Genomic DNA, 18,031 nt, shown 5'->3' on the forward strand with positions numbered 1-18,031 from the left:
TATCGGCCGCGAATACCCTTGGTTGAACCAGGCCCGTAGCCGGGGGGGGGGGGGGGGGGGCTAGGAGCTCGCCCCCCCCCCCTCCCGAAATTTTGGTGAAGCGGGTGTTTTTACCAAAAATAAATAATGAAAATAGGTGTTTTTCTCCAATAGTCAAGATTTTCAGCAAGTGCCCCCTCCCCCCCCTCTGAAAAAAATTCCCGCCTACGTGCCTGGGTTGAACCCCTCCCCCTGCTTTAGTGTCACTCGCGCTCCACTGTCACAAAATAAACGAGCCCTTTCCCGTGTTAGTTGTACCAGCGCACGAAGTATACACGAAGGAAGAAGAGAGAAAATCACTCTCTTCTTTGTTTGCAAGATAATGCCTCGTCTAGGAAACACAAGCAACATTGTCAGCAATCTCCCTCCTTCAGCGCCCGTTCGTTCATAAATCCTTTGCTCCGTGAATAGCTCGGCACTCTCACTTGGCGTATAAGGGGAGGGCACGGCTGCATGTCTTGTACGCGCCCGCTCAAAGCGAGCTATGAGAGGCATGCTTCAAACACCGGGTATTAAGTTCGTCATATATACACGATATGTTAACTATACTACTAGAGTGTACTACTGCTACGAAGCTGTGAGTATAAAATATGGCGGAACTCCGCCCGTGCGGAACGTGGTGAAATACAGTCACTGGCATCTATAAAAGATTCAGAGGCGGCACTAAATTCGAGCAATTGCACCGAAAACGATGCAAAAAAAAAAAGCAAACACGGGCAATAGATTTTTAGTTTTATTCTGAACGAGGTTCCCGCGTGGGAACCGAGACGTTAACGTTACAAAATCTATCGTGCGCGGCGTGTATGGGGGTGTACCAGGTTGCACTTCGCTTGCTATATGAGTGACGCGACTGCGTATAATAACTTCCTTTTCTTGCGCAAAAATAAAACACAAGAAACCAGGCAGGAGAAGGCGTGACTTTCCACTGAGTTGAGAGCAGTGGCGTGCCCTCTCTCTTTTCTCGTGTTCTCTCTCTCTCTCTTTTTTTACGCTAAAAAAGTTATCCATGAGTGCTAACCAAATGTAGCCGGCCACTTTATTGTGCTCAGTTTTGATTTCTCTTTAGCCGACAGATCCATGATTTCTAACACGGTTTAGTTCGCCTTTTATTTTTTAAGTAAACGAGGGTTCATAAACTGGTCAACTCTGCTCTTGTAAGCTTTTGTGAAAAGCCTCCAACTCGTGGACTCTGTGCGCTTGTCACTTCAAGAACTTCGGAGAGTGAGGCTTGTTGTCTTGGGGGGGCTTCCCATAAACCTCTGTGGCTTTGAAACAATGGCAGATATATATTGACGGATAACATTGATAGACTCCAGAGAGCGATCATGCGGACACTGCGGTAACAAGCGTAGTCACTTCGCATTTTGACTATGGCACCACGATAGTTTATAACAGAAAATAAGATATATTGGCCGAATGTCTCTTGTTTTTTTTTTGTTCTCTTAGTTTTTTTAAAACTGAAAGTCAAGAAAAGGGATTTTTAATAGGTGCGTGCTATTTCTCCTGTAGCCGTCCACGCGTGCGCTGCGCAAAGACGGTGTATATACGTATATCTGTCCTATCGTGACCCCGCTTCACGTGTGCGAGTACTTATGATACAACCGTGTTTTCAACCACTTAGGGGGCGAACGAATAAAGAAAACCGCGCCGTACACCTCACGACTAAACCCGCTGTACTCAAGCTCTCTGTCAGCCACCATATCCACCTTAGAGCTGTGCACGGGCCGTATTTCCGAGCCCGGCCCGGGCCCGCTGACTTTGTCGAAGGCCCGCCCGAGCCCGACGGCAAAGGGCTGCGAGCCCGCCCGGCCCGGCCCGACGTACGAAAACACAATCCCGGGCCCGGCCCGGCCCGGTTTTTTGAAGGTTCGCTACGGGCCGTTCGCGCGATTTATCACGTGGTCAAAATCGCGCGATCGCTCGGTTTTTTCACATTTGGAAACCGTCGGCCATCACCCGGAAGTCACAAAACACCTGAACCGGATGTACATCAGCGACGTACTAAGCACATCAGCTGTACACCAACAAATAACGTAATGATTATGCACGTTCATATAGAAAATACTGCGAGACAACGGTAAACGCTTTACGTACCAACATGGAACAAATATTTTATTTGCATTGCATACCTGCGACAGCGCGGCACTTTTGCTATACAAGTAGACGGCCTCATGCCAGCAACAATGGAGTTCGCTCGCCAAAGCCGTCACGTCTATGGGATATGCACATGCAAGCGTCAGCTTGCACGAAGGCGATCTACGTCGGGTCGCTCGTGGCTGTCGCGTGCATTTTCACTCATATGGGATTTGGCCTTAAATCTAACGCGAACTGTCGCGTGACGCCGTCACTAGCTCAGGTGGTGTTACTTCTCTGTTTGTCGGAGTGCAACACAGGCAGTGCTTTACCTGCTCCCCTTTTGTTTAAAGTAGCGAATGGAAAGGAAAAGCGGTAAAGGGCGGTCGCGGAAAAGGCGCTGTATGCGTGCTGGAAAACAATTCCCGCTCATTCTCTATATTTCGGACTTGAGTCGGGCTTTGCGTCGGGCCCGAGCCCGGCCCGATAAAACTCCAAGTAGCCCGAGCCCGGCCCGGGCCCGAGGTGAAAATACGCCGGCCCGCCCGAGCCCGGCCCGTGGGCCGGGTCGGGCTCGGGCTTTCGGGCTACCCGGAGCCCGTGCACACCTCTAAGATTCCACCTACTGTGGTAGGGGAGGGAGAAGAGTCGCTCTTGAGAAAACGATGCTACGCGCGCCAGTGCCATAACCGGCTTAGAACAACAGCCAGCTGAGCTAGATGGTATTGATTCCTGTTCAAAGACGGGGCGGACAAGCACGGATTGATAGGTATCGCCTCTTGTCTGGGCATGCGCAGATAAGTTTTTTGCGCGTATACGTTCATTTCTGCCGCTGTGCGCCTTTTCAGTTGTTAGTAGGCGTTCGTGCCGTCCTGACTTCTCTCTTGTGTCCGTGTTTTGGACGCCTACCGGATTTTAATCATAAGCCGCCTTTGCCAGTAAGAAACACACGACTTGGAGGGGGGGGGGGGGATATTCAGACGTTGGTGATGCAAAACACCAAAGGAAGACGAACAGAGCCCGATGTAAAAAAATGACAAAAAAAGGTACAAAAAAGAAGGTGCTGCTACTAAAAGCTCCCTCAATCTCTCGTCGCGTCTCCAGCAGGCTACACCGAGCACATTGGCCTCCGCGCCCTTTTCGTTGCTTGCTGCTGCCAAACACGGCTGATGTCGATGGCCATGAGCTCGCTCTACGGCGGCGGCGGCCTCCTCTCTCGCACCGGAGTCGGAAAATGGAGCGACGGTGCGAAGAGCCCGGTTCTAGTATACCCAGCCGCTGCAGGCAGCAGAGGAGCAAAGCAGCAGCGTCGCGTCGCGCGACGCGCGCGCTCGGCGGGGCTCGACCGCGTGGTTCCTGGCGCGCGGGTTCCTATTTCCGGATAGGCCCCCATCGGGCCCGAGCCACCGCTCCCCCCCCCCCCTCCCCATCCCTCCGCCGCGGGCGGCTGCTTTCTCTAAAACGAACGATGTCTCCGGTCTCGGTCCGCGGGCTCCGGCGCACGGTCCGAGCCACTTAGCAAACAGCGAACGCTGTTAAAAGCCTGTGGAAGGAAGTGGGAAAGAGGAAGAGGAGGAAGTTGTCGCCTTCTCTGCGACTGACCTCCCCCTCTCCTTTCCTTGGGCCCGCGGTGCCCTTTTCGGTTCGCATTTTCGCTCACGCCTCCCCGTGTATCGTCTCTCGAAACGAGACTCGCCTTTCGCGCGAACGAGGTGTGAAGGAGAGACGGCGGCGAGGTGTATCTATACAGAGATCGCCTATCTTCTTGACGGACACTCCAAGGGGCCACCCGCGCTCTGTTCTTCACTTATTTCTTAAGCGATGGAATTTATGGCTTTGAACGCGATGCTCGCGAAGCGAAGACGTATACTGGAAGTGTCGTATATGCTTTCGGTTTCACTTTGTGTATGTCCGGTGTCCGGAATTGGAGCCTGACAACACTCATTGCGCAGGAGGAACTGCACGAGCGCTCAACAGTTTTCTTTCTTTCTTTCTTTCTTTCTTTCTTTCTTTCTTTCTTTCTTTCTTTCTTTCTTTCTTTCTTTCTTTCTTTCTTTCTTTCTTTCTTTCTTTCTTTCTTTCTTTCTTTCTTTCTTTCTTTCTTTTCGGGTCAGGAAGCCTGCCGAAAATAACGAAACTAGAGTGGTGGTGCGCGCATAAACCCTGTAAAGGGCATGGTTTAGCTTTTATTGGATCCACAATTCGTGTTTCTCAATGGCTGCTGCATGTATAGTTTCACGAACGGCCCGAGAGGGATTGTAGGGAGAATGGCATCTCGGCCTCCGTGCACGCATGTGCGCTTCAACATTGAGCATTCGCTGTTGTGGTTCGGACTCTTATGTCCGTCTTGCACGCCGCTGCATGCCGAGTAAGCACGTATATATTGTACGTAGCGGTCACAGGACTCGTGCTACCTCTGCAGATTACGCCACTGTTCATTGTCGGACAGTTCTAGTACCAAAAGCCAGGGCTCGTATTCACAAAAATGTCTTACGCTTAAAATTTTGGTAAGATAATATTTCAGCCAATCATGATGCGGTATATTATTAGTGAAGCCGGCTGCCCAAAGGAAAAACGCACTTTCGAAAGAGAAGTTTCGTAAATTTGGCCCCAGAAAACGTCATAGACACGTCCAGGCCCGAGACTCACATTCTCCTGCATGCAGGGGCGTAGCCAGAAATTTTTTTCGGGGGGGGTTCAACCATACTTCATGTACGTTCGTGCGTGCGTTTGTATGTGTGCGTGCCTATATACGCAAGCAAAACTGAAAAATTTCGGGGGGGGTTTGAACCCCCCCAACCCCCCCCTTGGCTACGCCCCTGCCTGCATGTATCTGTTGCCTACGGAGTTGTTCGCGCAGGCGCAGTCCGACTCCGCCTTTGCTATGCCCGCGAGGAAAGTTTCTATCCGCCTAACCCATCCGGGCTATGCCGAAGACTTGGCAATGCCAAGACGGGACAAAAGTGTGCCATAGCATTTGTAATAGTCTAACTTAACAAAAACATCTAGAAAAAAAAAGCAAAAGAAGTCGACACATACTCGTGAAGTACCACAGCGACAGCCTAGTCAACGCCGTCGACTGGAGCGCAACGTTGGACGCTGCAGTGCGTTGCGCGCTGCTTCCGCGGGGGACGGAAGGGGGCCGACAACGGCGCGACAGCTACTACTGGCGTCATGCAGACGCCAGGGGAGTCTGTCACACAGGGGCACAATAAGTGACGGCCGACTTGCCGCTCCTGCCAAGGGTCCCGATCCGGTAAACAGGCCTTCACCGCAGCACTGCATGACGACGCGACGGAGGAGCTTCTCCTGCACCTGCCAACCGTGGGCGCCAGTTCCAGTTCCGCGCCTTCGCCGAGGCCAGGACCCACGGGCTGTGTATTATAGACTCTGTACAGGCGGTATACGCCGATAGTGTATGCCGCTTGTGACTATAAGCGATGAACGCCTTTATGCGTGTGCGCGTATCACTTATTCAAACCCTTTACTTTTTTCCTTTTGCTGCCGCCTTTCCCCCTCCTCTCCAGTGTAGGGTGGCAAACAAGGTGCAACTTGGTTAACCACCCTGCCTTTCCTTCGCCTTTTCTGCGTATCTTTCCCTTGTCAACATTTTTTACCGCGTGCCGCCCCGAGAACGTACCCGAACAAAAATTACAAAGAAATGTTACAGAAAAAGAAAACAACTTCGAATAAAAGTACTATGCGCTTGAAGGCGCAAATATGTTGCGATAAAAAAGAAAAAAAAAAAAAACATTAGGTAACTTTGGTTGTTTCATCGCGCAGTTCTGCAGAGTTCAACGAAGCCTATTCTTTACAAATATGTGCTGCTGTGTGTACAACGGCACTTCACGGGACGTAAACTTTCGACAATACGAGAAGAAAATGCGACGAGTTGTAAACGAATACACAATGTAAAAAAAAGGAGAAAAAACGTAGCAAAGGCCAGATGCACAGCGTTCAAATGCAACTAAAACAACAGTACGTACGTTACTGCATTTAACTGTTAAATAAATTCAGAGGGATTCACTCCGAAAATGTCCACAGAGCATTGGGCACGTCTCTGCATTCCTCTTGAACGTTCTGCCAAAACGCAATGGCCGTACAAAGCGCGCCCGAAACGCAGGCTCATGTCTGATAAGCTCCGCCTCGTTGCATCAGTGTAGCGCAGCGAAGGCCAACCTAGGTCCGCTGCCGATCGTGCCAACTTTCTTAACAAATACTGCGCAAATTTTGAAACTTGCTGAGGGTTTACTTTGCCTAACCATACGTCACATTAGAACGAAGCTTTACCAATGAGGCACGATTATCGAAGGTTTCGTAGGCAATTAAAAAAGAAAGCATCGAAGTCATCATGTAAGTGCTGCACTTCGTCCGCGAGTGGCCTTGTAATTGAAATAACCAGTTGCTGTAGCGTCTTTATTTCCAATAGACCTTTTTACAGCAGAGCTGTTATGCTCGAGGTTTGCCGTGTGTCGTAGAGAGAAAATTATCATCATCATGATCCGGCACGCGCTCTCTTCTTCCTCTTCTGCTTCGCTCCCAAAACGCGTGCGCCAATTTGTCCTGCGTGGGATGCATTGATGGGCGAGAAAACGAGTACAGAAAGAGAGAGAGAAAGAAAGCGATAGACACAAAGAGAAAGAGAGAAATTCTTGGGGAAAAAATTTTCTTGGCGAGGAGAGATCCGAACCCGTCTACCCACAATCCGAAGGCGAGCGTCGTAACCACTCGGCTACCCAGGCACGCCAGCAGAGCATAGCCTTGCCTTGTATAGTATAGTATAGTATAGTATAGTATAGTATAGTATAGTATAGTATAGTATAGTATAGTATAGTATAGTATAGTGTAGTGTAGTATAGTATAGTATAGTATAGTATAGTATAGTATAGTATAGTATAGTATAGTATAGTATAGTATAGTATAGTATAGTATAGTATAGTGTATTATAGTATAGTATAGCAAGGGGTGAGAAAGGGAGAGGTGAGCGGGTGAAAGCCTAGCCAAGCCAGGACGAGCTAGGTGGCCATCAGCTCTACTGTGACCCAGCTTTGCGCGACTTAGGGCAAGCTGCGCTAATTTTTAAAGCCACTTTGTTTTCCATTTTACTTCAGTATTCGTATACAATCTCACAACCAGCGCTGCTTGTATCTCAACATTTACTCGCACGCATTGCCGCTAATTATTCAATAACGAAAAAACAAGAAAACACTACAAGAAACGTAAAGACGATTCCGGAGAATTCAGAACGAAAGGGAAAACGGGAAACGTTTGAGGTTGACTCCATGTCCCGAAGCAGCAGCACGCATGAATGAGAAAAAAAAAAAAGTCACTCGCAGAAGCAAATTCGCACGCGTCATCAGGCTGCAAATGGTTCACGTAAGATAAATACCGTAAGTTTTGCTCACTGAGACGCAACGACGATTCAAGTAACGTCGCATTAGTGTAGAAGCGGCCCGCTGAAAAGTAGAGGCAGCGGAGAGAAAGTCGCATCACGGAAACGTCATCACAATAGGAAAGGTGATGCCCATCATCATCACTCGCTTATGTGATTGATATGTGAGAACAAAGCGAGCTATTGGATATACTGTTTGGTTCCACTCGAAAGCTGATCCCATCGTCCAAGCCAGACGTTTGTGTATACGTGCATGTGAAAAATCCTTACTTCGGTGATAGCAACTTTCAAGCCGCAGCACAAGTTGGTAAAGTTATTATGCGTGGTTTGACGTACCTTGTGCGTCACTCGTAATCTCAAGATACTCGCGTGGCACACGTATTGTCTTTGTAGCAAAACATGGTTCATACGTACAAATAACATACTACCGTACACAGCACAATAACGGAGCAGAGAATACGCACGAAACAGTCGTACGAATTGACAAGTTGCAAAAAATTGAAAGCATGCTTTCCTACAACGTTTTTTTTTTAACCAAAAACTCTTTTACACTACTTTCCACACTCTAAGTGCCCCCCCCCCCCCTGGCCCCTCTTAATTCCAGCGCAGGTGCATGAACATCATAAACGTTTTTAAAAAGTTACCCCCAGGTATGTACGCCTTGCAGTCACCCCACACACTACACATGATTGTCGGATAACCGTCATTGGATAACAAAAGGAAAGTCAGCGACGGCGGTTGAATAGAAATAATAGTTCGTTCTGATAGTCTGTGGCTATAAAATAGTTTCGCAGTAACTTTTTTTGCAAATCGTCCACGCGAACGAGTTTGTTTTGCGCATTCTCGAGGCATGCAGTGCAGACTGCAGCGGGGCATCGGTCATGTTCCCGCCGGGCTCATTGGCCGCGCTATTTTTGTTGCCGCAGTATTTTCACGTTGTTCGGCGACTAATACACAATCGATAGACAAATGAACAAGCAAACAAGTAACTTTGCCTAAGCAGAAAGGATTGCTGCAACCGACACACCGCATGACATGTCACAGTTTGCTATACCAGCAATAAGCGACAGAAGCCTGACGAGGCTTATGTGCAAGATTTGTCCTAAGGGGGGACGAGACCCCATGGCGGCGCTGTTCGCTTGCCGCGCTATATAGTGAACATCAATAATGGCAGCATACCAAAAAAGCAAAAAAAGCAGGAGCTTTTTTATTTAGAAGAGTGCAGACACAATATAATATGCAAGCCGAGAGCAAAGTGACGGCGCGGCAGCTGGCCCATCACTCGTTTTGATGAGGAGTCTTCATACACCGCCAAATGCGGAGACAGTTTTCATTGCCGTCTTTGTCGTCTATATATTAAGCAAACTTTAGCCAGCGGACGTGGGCTGTCTCATATTGTTTTCTGTTCATTTACATATGAATTGCCCTGGAGAGACGAATGTATAGACAGTGCCTCGACTACTCTTATTTCTCTATGTCATACGGCAAAAAAGAAAGGAGTAAACTGTAACGCTAAATAAATATTGAACAAAAAAAAATGACACGAATAAAGGCAACAACGCTGTAACGGAGATTTCATTTGACCGTTGAGCCGGGCGAGCTATACGCAGGATAACAAGTACACTTTGTCGCGAGAATACTGTTTAAAAATAAGTAGTAAGAGAGAAAAGATGTGGGTTATATATCGGTAATCTTCCAGTTGTTTCACTTTAACGTGGTAAAAACGAAATGTACCTTCCGTCGGCGGCAAAGGGGCTATAGCTTTAATTTTTTCGTGAAGATACGCCGCGATCCTCACAATCACTGCATCAACTAAGTTACCATTAAGTTATGAGAGTACCGATAACTACACTCTGTATGTTTCTTTTAGCCCGCCGCATTCTCGAGAGCATAATGCTATGTTGAGAATTGAACGACAGAAAAAAGAAACACGTGATAGCTTAGTATGCCACTGCAACAGTAAGAACAAAGGAAATGAATGAGTTACGTGATGTAGAAAACTCGTTTTCATAAAAATCACACCGCCGGGCCCACATTATAAGAAAGGTATGGAGTGGCTATATGGTGTCGCGGTGATGGACTTGAGGTCGCAGGTACGAGGTTCCGATGGGGGCTAAAAGCGAGAAATCGCTCTGGTACTTAGATTATCCTAGTACGCGTAAAAGAGCCCTCCGCTGGGCTCGAAACTAATCCGGCGTCTCTAAGAGTACGGCGTCCCTCATAATGAAATCATAGTTCTCGCGTGTAGAACACTGAATACATTTTCTTCGTTTATGCTATCCTGCACTGACAACCGCAGTGAGGCCGTCTCTTTACAAAGTGTATCACTGTACTCCATGTAACAGTGTATTCAGTGGACCACGTGTATCAGCGTACTCAGAGGCGACGCTTTTACGCAATAATTGTCGTGACTTTGATTCGTATCATAAAATTTAGTAACATCACATTTACTTTTTTTTTGCTTGCGAGCACCGGTTCCTGGTTCCTCTCAGATACACAAAAGTAAATAAAATACAACATTGGACCTATAGGTTGCTGGTTAGCATCTTGCCTCGCTGATACGTCACCATTAACACTTGTCCAACACACTGACATTACAGTTCCTAAGTGTTCCAGTATACATTTCTAGAGGCGTATCCTCGACAAATGCGAGGCAGCTGAATAACAGTTGGGCATTCGTGCTGAAAAACACTGTTGCAACAATTTTCAGAGTAACGCAGATTATATTTAATAGTAAAACCAGTCCTGATGGTGCTGCGGTGTTAGTCTGTACATTAAATACGCCCTTTACTTGGCGTACTGAATGATTACTGAAATGTATAGTTCAGTTTGACGTATAGATAACGCGCTGGCACCGCACAACTTTTCCTTCTTTTAATTTATTTTGCCCTCAATAGCACAAAGCTTTACAGAGGGGAGTAGTGTACATAAAATAACAAAGGAAAAGCGAACAAAAAATGACATCACAATAATAACATCTACAGTACATATGAGGATATGATGCTAGGCTGATGCAACTGAATTCAAATGCACTCACGATGAGAAATACAGAGCACACAAAAAAAAAAAAGTACAACATACACTTCACGTCTCACCAAGTAAATAATTCCGTAAGGCGGAGCAAAACTAGTCACGATCTGTAATGGAAACGGTGTCGGAGGGAAGGTGGTTTCAATATTCGGACGTGCGTGGGGCGAAAGGATAACAGAAAGTGTTAGCGCGGCAGCTAGTGCTTTTTTTTTCGCCAGTGGCCGAACGGCTTTGCTAATGACATGTCCAACAACACGATTGGCTAATATATTCGCTTTTATCGTAAGACGTTTTTGTGAATACTGGCTCCCATTTCGACGTGACGCGTGCAATATATAGGCTGCGTCGCGTCTCTCTGTACGCTATAGCGGTGCACATGTAAAATAGCTCTTTAACAGACTTCCAGTGTACAACACATGCGCTGTTTCTGTTTGTCTGGAGGTAAATATTGTACACACAACAGGCGTAACATTCAACAGCAATTAGTCAAAAGGCCTTTACGCATCCCAGGGAACAAAGGTAATAAAGACTAAACTATAAAGACAAATGTCTCTACTCCTTTTTTAGCCGCGATACGGCGACATTCTAATGTGTAACGTGGTCATGAACTTCAAACGCGTGTCTACCTCCCGCGAGCAACGAAGAACGTGGCTTTCTCGGAAGCTACGAGCCTTAAAAGGAAAGCTGAAAAAAAAAAAAGCGAAGCAAACGTCGCGTTGAGAAGAAAGGAAAGAAAGACTCTGGTTGCTGCGTTCTACGTCGGCACTCTTTCGGAACAGTTTTTTTTTAAAGAGTCGTTCCTCCGCGCCGTTGCGCAGCGCATGTATATACCTTTTGTTTGAGTTCGACTATATAAGCGAGCGGCAACATCGCGGCGGCGGCGGCGGCGGCACGCCGAAAGAGCCGTTCTTTGCCTAAACAAGCAGTGGCCATTACCGCATTCTTTCAGCATCTGTTTAGCGTTCTTCAACGGCGACGTTTATCTTTGCGAACAAAGCGAAGCAGTGCTTCTTCTCTGGGCGCGGAGTATTCTCGTCGGCCGTGTATAAGTACACGCTAATCCGTCAGGAATTCGCACGCAGCGGCGGCGGGTAAGGAGTCGCCCCTGTTATCGCGTCTCGAAAGCGACGCAATGCGCTCTCCCTTATAAGTCCGGCGTACATCTCGTTGGGGTGAAGAGGGCCGTTTGCGGACGCTTGTCGTCGAAGAGGGGCTCACAAATTGCGAGGTTGATGAAGCGGTGCTGTTACGCGACGGCGCTCGCGAAAGGAAGAAGAAAAAAAAAAAAAAAGCCGATGACGCGAAGACAGCGTTCGGCGTCCTTTTAAGGAAACGATGCGATCTCGAGAGATGACCGGCCGAGTGCCTCGCGTAGTTTTCCGCGTTAACTGGGCTCTTTGCAGCTTTGCCCTTCACTCTGATCACTGTGGCCGATTATGTAATTCAGGCTATACCAGGACCACCACCACACGACATTCGATTACTTATAATAATAATAATAATAATAATAATAATAATAATAATAATAATAATAATAATAATAATAATAATAATAATAATACGCAGTCCCCATAAAAACGATATCTTATCGACGCCGTGTGTATTTAGAGGCCATGAGCGCTATTAACTACAGCGTCGCAGTAGGAAAAAAATCGTTTTAGCAGCATGAAAACTTCGCATGTTCGAAAGACACCAAAGGATTCCAAGCGCTGGCGCAAGTTTCTATGCAAATGCATGCAGCGCGTGATAAAACAATCAAGTCGGTACGTATAGAATTTCATGCAACATTTCCTCACCCCTGAAGCGAACGGGTAAATGTAAAGAAGGAAAGAACAAACATGAACCAAGAAAAAAAGCAGGCAACATGGGACAGAAAAGGGGAAAAAGTCAATACATGGCCAACGAAAAGACAACAAGTAAATAAAAAAAAAACAGAGGGGGCGAGGGCATAGAAAAAAAAAATCCGCGACAGGCGCTAGCCTAAGTTAGAAGTTCTAACTTAGGCTAGCGCCAGAGAAGTTGGCGCTGCTCCGTACGAGCGCTTCTTTCTATCGGAAGAGTTGAGCATGTCGTATGCAGAGAGGACACGGATCGGCGCCTGTAGGAAACAAAAGAGGAAGAAGAGAGAGGAAAACGAGCAACCTGACCGCGACCGGCCAGCAAGCAAGCAAGATGCACGTGCGACCGCGAGTCAGGCGCGCTTGGTATAGACACGCGCGCATCGTGCATGGGCCGCACCGGAAAGCTTTCACGGATCGCGTGTCACGACGCCGGAGAAGAATAAATGAAGAGAAACCAACAAGCGGGGACACGGAAATACGATGGCACGGGGACAGCCATGCGAGCAGTGGATGCCTCCGGAGGTCTTCATTGGGAGCCACACGAAACTGACAACGTCTTCAGCACGTGGATGAGGGGGTTGCCGGGACGCCTTCCATCCGTGTGCATTCATATAGCTCGCGTGGAACTGCTATAGGGCTCAGCAAGATAAAGGGGCATCGTGCACGCACTCACCGCATCCGTTGCAGACGACCTTCTTGACGGCGCGTCCGGCGCGGCGCGTGTAGTGGTCAGGTGTGGCGGCAGCCGAGAAGTTAGCCGCCGCCGGCAGCAGCAGCCGTCGTGCCGCGCGGCCGGCGATGGGGTTGGCGTAGACGAGGTAACGTGCGTTGAACACGAATCCCTGCGGCACGGACACGGGGCACAAGGTCCGCCGGCGGGGCGCCAGGGCCTCGTTGTTGAGCTCATCGCGACGCGGAGCGCGCGGTGACGCGGAACGGTTGAGGTGTTGCTGCGTGGGCGGCGGCCGGCTCTTGACCAGGGCGACGACGACCTCTTGGCGTCGACGCAACGTCGCCGTCGGCATGGGCTTGAGCACCTTCTGGACGCGGAAGCGCGCCAGGAGGTTGCCTGCCGCGTCCACCGACTTGGACAGCAGCCGGCCCTGGAAGACGAGCGACGCGGTGAGCGCCTTGTTGCTCGCGTCCCAGCGGTCCTGGTCCTGCGGGCAGCGCGCGCCCGAGGCGGCCGCTGCCACGAGCACCACGGGCAGCAGCAGCGGCAGAGGCCGGGTCATGCTAGCAGCCTGGGCGGCATTGCGAAGCCGACTGGACGGGGCATGCCGCGGCGGCCCGCACGACGACCGCAGCGCCGCCGCGGCGGCGCGGCCGCTTTCCCCGCTGCTGCCAGCATCTCTCCTCCGCATCCCGATCCCCCCCGCCGAGCACGTGCTTCGCCCACATGTTGCCGCTTTCATTCGTGTGGACCTCTATAGGTTGCCGCATAGGAGGTTATGGACTGCTGCTGCTTTACTTACGCGACAAGATTGTGAAGTTGTACGCTGATATCCTGAGTACAGCACTAGCAATCTTGCCGAGTTCAAGAAAACATCTCACTTCTTTAAACGGGAATACCGGCGGAGATGGGTGGAAGCGAGGTAAAAGGTGCGGGCACGCTTACAGCTCATCCTTTGGCAAATATAGTGAAGAGGGACGCTGTGTGTGCATACAGCGAAGCGAAAAAAAGAAAGGAAGTTGAATGACGGCGCCTACATGCCGACACGAACGAGAAGGATTGCCGGCTACTGACTCTGTCCTCTCTTCCACCCCCCGCCTCCACCTGCCGGAGCTAGCGACGCGGCGCCGATACGGCGCGCACTTTGTACCGGCACGCGAGCGGAGCTGAGTTGCAACATGGAGATAAAGATTCTGTTGTGACCTGTCAACGCCAGCCATAGCGGTTGTGTTGGCGGCAACGTGACTCACGCTTCCCTTTTGGTTTTCCCGATGATCATATATATATATAGCTACTCGACGAGTGAATCGCGTGCACATTGCAGTCTCTCTCTCTCTCTCTCTCTCTCTCTCTCTATATATATATATATATATATATATAGGAAAGAAGTGTTAATTTCAAGGGCTCGTTTTTTTTTGTTATACACAATATTAATGAGAACTAACAGACAATAATGCCAAGGAAAGTATAGGGGATGTTTCAGTAATAAATGTAAGGTAATTGTGAAGAAAGAAAAGTGGACGAAAAGATAGCTTGCTGCGGGCAGGGACCGAACCTGCGACCTTCGAATAACGCGTCCGATGCTCTACCAACTGAGCTACCGCGGCGGCCATCCCCCCGTCCACTTTATAGGGTATATGTGTGCATTTAAACGTGGGAGCGTCAGTCAGCGCCGCCAGTAGCCATGACGGCGAGTGTGGAACACTCTTTTTCTGCCTTGTTGGCGTCACGTAGCACGTGAACTTATTACGAGCTGGCAGCTGACCAATAGTCCTTCGCATACCACCTGAAAGCATCAAGTCTGCCAGAACGAGACCCTCGCTATGAATGAAGGAAAGAAGTGTTAATTTCAAGGGCTCGTTTTCTTTGTTATACACAATATTAATGAGAACTAACAGACAATAATGCCAAGGAAAGTATAGGGGATGTTTTCAGTAATAAAAGTAAGGTAATTGTGAAGAAAGAAAAGTGGACGAAAAGATAGCTTGCCGCGGGCAGGGACCAAACCTGCGACCTTCGAATAACGCGTCCGATGCTCTACCAACTGAGCTACCGCGGCGGCCATCCCCCCGTCCACTTTATAGGGTATATGTGTGCATTTAAACGTGGGAGCGTCAGTCAGCGCCGCCAGTAGCCATGACGGCGAGTGTGGAACACTCTTTTTCTGCCTTGTTGGCGTCACGTAGCACGTGAACTTATATATATATATATATATATATATATATATATATATATATATATATATATATATATATATATATATATTATATATATATATATATATATATATATATATATATATATATATATATATATATATATATATATGTGCTTGTGTGTGTGTGAACCGCTTGACAGGTGCGAGGTATGTTACACGTTTTGGGACTTCGACCGACAATTATACTACATAGACGAAGATACGAATTGCGAAGTTTTCAGAAACTGGGTCCGTATGCACAAATACGCCTTACATTAGTAATGAGCCTAATAAATATTGTGCAATAAGGACAGCGAGCGTGTTATTAGCCAAGGCCGTCAACCAATCAACAACCGTTTTTACGAAAAAAAAAGCTTAGTGAATTCGGCCCCTGATGCTTAGTAATACGCAGACGCGCGCTCTGTTCTGTAGCAATGGCTATCGGATAAAATAAGATTGCACTCCGAAACCTTCGACAGGCGAATTGCGTACATACTTCAGTCGCTTGAACCTTCAAATTCTTTTTTTCATCTTGCAGATCTGCCTGCTTCTTAGATCTGTATAATGTCGCCACACAAATGAATGGCAACGTATTAGATATAGCTGACGTTGGCCCTTTTTCATAAGCTACAGTTTTATACTTACGGTCAAAATAATATGAAGGGACGTAGGCACCATACGATGGCGGTGATGGTTACATCTATCTATCTATCTATCTATCTATCTATCTATCTATCTATCTATCTATCTATCTATCTATCTATCTATCTATCTATCTATCTATCTATCTATCTATCTATCTATCTATCTATCTATCTATCTATCTATCTATCTATCTATCTATCTATCTATCTATCTATCTATCTATCTATCTATCTATCTATCTATCTATCTATCTATCTATCTATCTATCTATCTATCTATCTATCTATCTATCTATCTATCTATCTATCTATCTATCTATCTATCTATCTACTCGTTACTTTCCCAATTACTTTTGACTATGGCATGGCCGGTACCCTTATTGCATAAAAAATTGACCAAGTAAGGAAAGAAAAATGACAAAGATAAGTTAATTTGAGTGCCATACTTCAAGCGTGGGTACGAAGCAGGCCCACTGAAAAACCGTGTAGCATCCCAACTTGAAGCCTTGAATAACGCTGCTGGAAGTCTACGGTTCTCAAATTCCAGACAAGATTTCAATCTATATTCAATGAGAGTTCAATGCATATGTGCTGTAAATAAAATTTACACGAGTTAGTGCATGAATTACGAATTTTAGCAAAGTAATTTAAAAGTGGACTAGTTACTTAAAAAAAAAACTGTTAATGTAATGTCATTACTTTCGCCCAACTGTAATTTGTAACGTAATTGCATTACACTTAAAAATTCGAGAAAAGTGAGTAGTAAAGTAATTTCATTACATTTTAGGAGTAATCTTGCCATCTCTGGTATAGCTCAAGGGTAGATAGGATTATCGTACACGATATTCGAAGACGTGGGTTAGTCTCCGACCTACGGCCTGTTTTTTTCTTACCCTCTTTCATTTGGTTATCCTTCATTTATTCAATTAAGCGAAAATTAATCGCTCCTACGCTATTATTGGCTGTCGTGTTTTGCTGGCTTCATCACAATTGTTATCAACAGAAATTGAACATGTTCTCATTCTTCTTGTTCACATAAAGTGAAACTTGGTTACAACGAAGTATTGGATGTAACGAAGTAACTGCAATTCGCCTTGAAATTCCCGTAGAGGTATATGCATTTGAAATCTCGTTTTAACGAGGTGAAATTGTGTCGATGGGTATAACTAAGCAAATTCACTTTCCGCGTACGCCGCTGAACACTTGCGGGACTGCAAAACGCTACTACTGCAAGCACAGTTGGTGCGAGGCGAAAACTAAATGTTAATTTCATGTTGCTAAACCATCGAACGTCCACTTGAGGGGAAAAGAAAAGGCCCATGTCCAACGGTTGAACTGCGGAAAAGAACGGTTGTGGCATTTAAATACTTCGTGGAGAATACAAATACGCTAGACCCATACGAAGCGTTCGCGGTTGAGGACACTATGACTTCACTGTATGCCATATAGTCTGTATATGTGTATACCTGGCTTTTCTGTGCGTGTAGTTCACATTTGATTTTATTGTGTCTTCATGCGAATAAGTTATGGGCGTGTTTTCAGGTTATTGTGTGTGCACTAGTTGAAAGAGCTTTGTGTGCCCGATAGTATTCGTTCCCACTCGTCGGTGCTTCGCCACGGGCGGAGCTCAGCAAACCTTATCTCATGTTTTAGCGCAAGGAAACACGGGGGCGAAAAATAAGACACGAGGAGGCAGTGCTACTAACAACTGGGGTATATTGTACATGGTAACATCATAAATACCAAGGTACAAGAAGGAAGGAAAGAGTTGCAAAATCACCATCGCACCACATACCGCTTTAAAGCAACAGCGCCACCGCTACCGCGACAAGAACACTATCTCTTTTTGAGACAACGAAACAGATGAACATCTCACGCAGCCTTTGCTTCTGGTAATTTTAAACGTCTCAACAATTCCTCTGGTCATCCGATCTGAATTGCTAGCGATCACTTTAGTTCTACTAAACAAACAGTAAACGCTTGTGAAATTTGACTGTCTCCTGTGATTTGCAATCTTTTCTGAGTTTTTATCGCGCAATTAGTACTTTCGTCATGCGGAGAGGAGGAGCTGGTGACACCTAAGGCGCTAACGTCTGGTATAGACCATACCAATAACAATAAAGAACACACTTCCTCAAGGCT

At 47.2% G+C, this 18,031-nt stretch overlaps 1 protein-coding gene across 3 annotated transcripts in view; it reads right to left on the reverse strand.

The window, feature by feature from the left end:
- Positions 1-13,618, reverse strand: part of LOC119393313 (protein vein) — a 135,089-nt gene extending 121,471 nt beyond the window's left edge. For all 3 annotated transcript variants that reach the window (XM_049414904.1, XM_037660292.1, XM_037660299.1), the window contains exon 1: positions 13,049-13,618. In XM_049414904.1, coding sequence (XP_049270861.1) covers positions 13,049-13,610 — 562 coding nt within the window. In that variant the 5' untranslated portion in view covers positions 13,611-13,618. The remainder of the gene's footprint in view (positions 1-13,048) is intronic.
- Positions 13,619-18,031: the final 4,413 nt, after the last annotated feature.

Source organism: Rhipicephalus sanguineus, chromosome 1 (assembly GCF_013339695.2).
Source record: "Rhipicephalus sanguineus isolate Rsan-2018 chromosome 1, BIME_Rsan_1.4, whole genome shotgun sequence".
Classification (NCBI taxonomy): domain Eukaryota; kingdom Metazoa; phylum Arthropoda; class Arachnida; order Ixodida; family Ixodidae; genus Rhipicephalus; species Rhipicephalus sanguineus.